The sequence below is a fragment of the Sesamum indicum genome, linkage group LG2 (assembly GCF_000512975.1).
Source record: "Sesamum indicum cultivar Zhongzhi No. 13 linkage group LG2, S_indicum_v1.0, whole genome shotgun sequence".
NCBI classification, from domain to species: Eukaryota; Viridiplantae; Streptophyta; class Magnoliopsida; order Lamiales; family Pedaliaceae; genus Sesamum; species Sesamum indicum.
In genome coordinates this window covers 4,271,041-4,275,931 of record NC_026146.1, presented here as the reverse complement: position 1 = coordinate 4,275,931, position 4,891 = coordinate 4,271,041, and the positions used below count along the sequence as shown (strand labels likewise).

At 36.7% G+C, this 4,891-nt stretch overlaps 1 protein-coding gene across 1 annotated transcript in view; it reads left to right on the top strand.

The window, feature by feature from the left end:
* The window catches only part of LOC105179498 (serine/threonine-protein kinase STY8-like), a 9,329-nt gene extending 4,446 nt beyond the window's left edge, over positions 1-4,883 (top strand). The window contains exons 8-16 of the mRNA XM_011103148.2: positions 1,060-1,199; positions 1,289-1,396; positions 2,035-2,108; positions 2,439-2,614; positions 3,187-3,282; positions 3,811-3,891; positions 4,005-4,055; positions 4,428-4,568; positions 4,726-4,883. Of these exons, the coding sequence (XP_011101450.1) occupies positions 1,060-1,199; positions 1,289-1,396; positions 2,035-2,108; positions 2,439-2,614; positions 3,187-3,282; positions 3,811-3,891; positions 4,005-4,055; positions 4,428-4,568; positions 4,726-4,755 (897 nt within the window). The 3' untranslated portion in view covers positions 4,756-4,883. The remainder of the gene's footprint in view (positions 1-1,059; positions 1,200-1,288; positions 1,397-2,034; positions 2,109-2,438; positions 2,615-3,186; positions 3,283-3,810; positions 3,892-4,004; positions 4,056-4,427; positions 4,569-4,725) is intronic.

Genomic DNA, 4,891 nt, shown 5'->3' with positions numbered 1-4,891 from the left:
CTTTCCCTTCTCCTCCTTGTTCTGGTCTTCTATATTCAGTGTTCTTCTAATCCAATGTTATGGATTCTTTTTACTTTTTGGCTCCTAAAACTAAAGTTCATGTAATTTTTGCTTCATGGTCCCATGCTGCATGATAGGTAAATTGGGCATCAAAGCCTAGTCTATTGAAAATAGTACATTCCTGCAGAACCTGGTTTAAGTTGCCATACTTCTACATTAATTTTCAAAATGCAAACTTAATTTTGAGAATTACAGATTTACACCCAATAGTATGTTACAATTGAGTATTGCCGTCGATTGAAATGCTTTAACAAGGTTAAAATCAGATTGACATTGGTTTGACTTCCTAAGAAACCAATCTTGGATTAGTCCAAACTCAGACTAATTAAACTAGGGTAGCTTGGTGTTCTTTTCTGTGATCCTTACCTTTTGGCTATCCGAAAAAGTGCTTGGACATGTTAATGCTTGGCTTGATGAACGGCTCACAACGAGCTATTATTGACTCTACTTGAACTTAGTTTGACCATTCTATTTTTTCATCCCTGATGTAGGCTAGGTATACATTATCGAAGAAAATATTGAATGCAACAAACATAAAAATAGGACCAAAGTTTTTTCTCAACACTGTCAACAAGTTGGTGCATATCTAAGAGGAGCCATGTCCACCAGACTCATTGTTTTGTATCTTATATGTCTCTTGCACAGTGATCGATCTTTTCTGTAAGGCTGATTGAAAACTCTTATTGCTTCATGCTAGTTACATGTAGATAATTCTCCTATATGCTTACATAAGGAACATGTGTGAACTTAAGAAAATAAAGATATTGAGTTTTGAGAGAGTCAACCCTCAAATTTTTTGAATGACATGTCTGATCCCTATCCAACCTCTTTTATGTCATGAGTGTTACTCTTGAACTGCCTAAATTACCATTTATTATTGCCTCTCCTCTTCTTATGGTGATGTGGCCTGTCAAATTCTCTATCTGTTCTTTAAGAGTCGCCTTGTCTATAGGTGAAGATCAGAGTTGCGTCTCAAGTTCTGTGCTTCGTTTTATTTAGGGATCATGGTCAGGTTCTTCACACTCCCAGTCAATTGTGGAGAAAGCTATTGCTGCACAAACCAAAACTGAAGATTGGGAAATTGATTGGAGATTGTTGAAGATTGGGGAAAAAATTGCTGCTGGATCTTGTGGAGATCTGTTAGTTCACTGCCATATGTAGAATTTCTTGATTTGCTTTTTCCATCTTCCCTATTATGCTGACATTCCAACATGTTTTTAATAACAAGGTATCGTGGAGTATATCTTGGTCAGGATGTTGCTATCAAGGTCCTTAGATCTGAACATTTGAATAACTCGCTGGAGGTTGAGTTTGCACAGGAGGTTGCTATTCTGAGGTATTTATGGTGGTTGTTCCTCAAATTAATCATTCAAGCGTCAATTGGTTGCTAATTTGCTGAATAGTAAGTTGTAGCTCTTCCATGAGTTATCTAACAAATATAGGCCAAGGTGGTTTTCATGGAAAAGAGGGTATCTTGTCCTAATTTCTCATTTTCATTCTACAATGTCCTCCTCTTCATCCGTAAAGTTCCTTTGACATACTGGTGCTGCTTCTTCTGTATAGCATTTTTCTTATTGGTATCATCAACTTCTTTTGTAGCCAATGCCTTGTAATGAAAATTCTAACAAGTCATCACTATCTTAAGCATAATATGTTGTTGCGCTAGCTAAAACATAACAAGCAAATGCAGTCAGCTGAATTGTTGCATGCTCTTTTGACACTCAATTAGTTGTCTTTCTCTTGGATTGCTTCTGAAATCAACATTATTCTCACCCTATCCTTGATAAAAAGAAATAGAAAAGCAAGAATAAAACATCCAATATATGCAGTTGAAATTTTGAATGGTGACTTTTAGAGTACTTTGCAACTGTGCTAACACACCCTAGTCCACTTATATAGAACTTAACATTTTCCAATTCTACTTAAGGAAATTATAGAATGATATTACAATAACTTCTGTTTGTTTGGGTGCAGACAGGTACAACATGGAAATGTTGTACGTTTCATTGGTGCTTGTACAAAGTTACCACATTTATGCATAGTCACAGGTACTGCACTTTCTAGGAGAAAGTGGCATTTTTTAATTATATTATTCCTCTTCTGATAGTTTCTCAAATTATATAAATTTCATTAAAATATTCCTATAAGCTAAAATTTGCTAGTAGAAGTTTTTATTGTAAGTGTTAAGTCTGAAACCAATTTCAAATTACGCCAACCATTGAACGAACTGCTATATTTCTGTTAATTTATTTGACATTCTTGTGCTCATGTCTCTGCTTGTTGCATTGAAAGCCACCGGATAATTCTGCTGCACTTTTTACTTGGACTAGTTCTGGATGCTCTCTGATTTATCTATGTCACCTGGGTCTTGTTTCCAGAGTACATGCCTGGGGGGAGCCTATATGAATATTTGCATAAGCATCATCTTGTCTTGAAGCTCCCGCAGTTGTTGAAGTTTGCAATTGATGTCTGCAAAGGGATGGAGTATCTGCATCAGAAGAATGTTATTCACAGGGATTTGAAGACTGCAAATTTGCTTATGGACACTTGCAATGTAAGTCCATCAGAATTCAGATTTTTGGCTCGGACTGTTAATTGCATCTTGATGTTTGATGCTCCCTTCATCTTTCTGATCGAATACATAGGATTTACATAAATCATTAGGGTCATGGAATTAATTTCTACATTAATGTGATGTGGGGAATTCAGTCTCTGAGCTGCACATGGTGGTTATATGGCATGCCATAAAGTATTATGGAATGATTTCCTCAGTATTGGACTGCATGTAAGGGCTGGGGATTCAATATATCAACGGGAAGGGAATAAACACCCCAAAACCAGGTTCGGTTGTCTTCACTCTGGACAATGTAAGATCAGTTGACTTTTTCACCCTGTAAAGGCGATCATAATATGAGGTCATTTTCCTCATTTAATCACACAGATAGTAAGTTGATTTATGGAGTGTAAATCAAGAACTTCTGCTGTATGCCTTCTTACTTGATTGAATGTGAGGACAGAAAGCATGGAGATCTGTTTTCTCTGTCAATTCCTGGAAAAATGCTGAATCCTTTAGAATTTCTTTTCAGTTAATAACTTATGCTGATATGTCTGGTAATTTGTTTCAAGGTTGTTAAGGTGGCAGATTTTGGAGTTGCTCGGTTCCAGAACAATGGTGGGGTGATGACAGCGGAGACTGGAACCTATCGGTGGATGGCACCAGAGGTACAACCCTTTTTAACTTGTACCAGGGCAGTACTTTTATGACTCTGCAATTGTGTTGTTTTCAACACTTCATTGTCGATTCACTATTTTGATTACTGTGACAACTTTCTTCCCTCATAGCCAAAATGCTTTGGATATAACTATACACATTAATGGCTTGAGTTAAATCTGCTTTCAATGTCCAATATGTTAATATCTTAAAATGCTGTTTGAGATGTTATTAATGTTAACAATTACATGTACAATTTAACTGTAATCAATGAAGATGAATAAGTTAAACGAAATACATTTGTGCTGTGCAACTCAAACGTTGTTCCGTAGATACACATGCCTGGCAAAAGAACTGGCTCTTTCTCAATTTCTATGTACTCGATGGTTTTTTTTAATAAAATCTTGGGCTGGTGCTCTCAAATCTGAATGTATTGATTGCCAACATACCATTTGCACATATTCTCTCTTTTATTTATTTTCTTTGCGTCTTAGTTGCTATCTAACCTGTTACGCGTTTCTCATCCTTGTTTCACCCAGGTGATAAATCATCAACCATATGACCAGAAAGCAGATGTGTTCAGTTTTGCTATAGTTCTTTGGGAGCTTGTGACCGCCAAGGTATTTTTGAATTTTTGTCATCTAAATAAAACTTGGTTCAAGAAAAGATCCATGCGGCTTACACAAGTACGATTCATGGATTCATCCATCTTCTTTTTCTTTCTTACTTGCAGGTTCCTTATGATACCATGACTCCTCTGCAAGCTGCCCTGGGAGTGAGACAGGTTTGTGAACTTATCCATGACATGTTCTGTTTGGTCGTCTGTGGGATGTTATGCAACAAAAATTGCCATTAATTTATGATTCTGCATCTCCTAATCCATAATTATTCTTCGTGTAATTCTATATGCTTGACATAGAGTCAAAACTTATAATCTGTTTAACTTGCAATTTTTGCAACATCAGTGAAATCAAAACTGAGCAATATAAACCAAAATTGGAGAAATCTCAGGTAGGATCAGCCTGCAAGTTTGGCTGGTAAAAATAATTTTTCTACTCGAAACCTCAGTACTTGAGCAGAGGTTATTAACAAAATTAATTTGACTGAAGCGAGGAATATGGTAGCAACTTTGATTTGCATGTCTTGTATGTGATAGGGTCTTCGCCCTGAACTCCCAAAAAATGCACATCCCAAGCTGTTAGACCTGATGCAAAGATGTTGGGAAGCAGTTCCTAGCAACCGACCTTCCTTCAGTGAGATCATAATTGAACTTGAGGAACTCCTACAAGAAGTAAAGGTATTTTTGTTTGGGAAATAAAACCTGTGCATTCTTTAAATCGTGATGCTGGAAATCACCAGGGACCTTGGTGGTCCTGTTTCTCCCGAGAACTTTCCCATTTATTTCGATAAGACTGTCATTTATGAATAATTTGCCTGAATTGCAAACTTTGCAGGATACTTGTGGTGTACCCAATGGCTGCTGAGTATATAACACTGGGATTGCATTGCACATTTTGATACTAACTAGTAAGAATTGCTTTTGTCATCTTTCTTTCTTTTGCTTTTCTTTTCCGGCCTTGATATGGATATAGAGTTAACTCAATTACATGGCACTGAGAC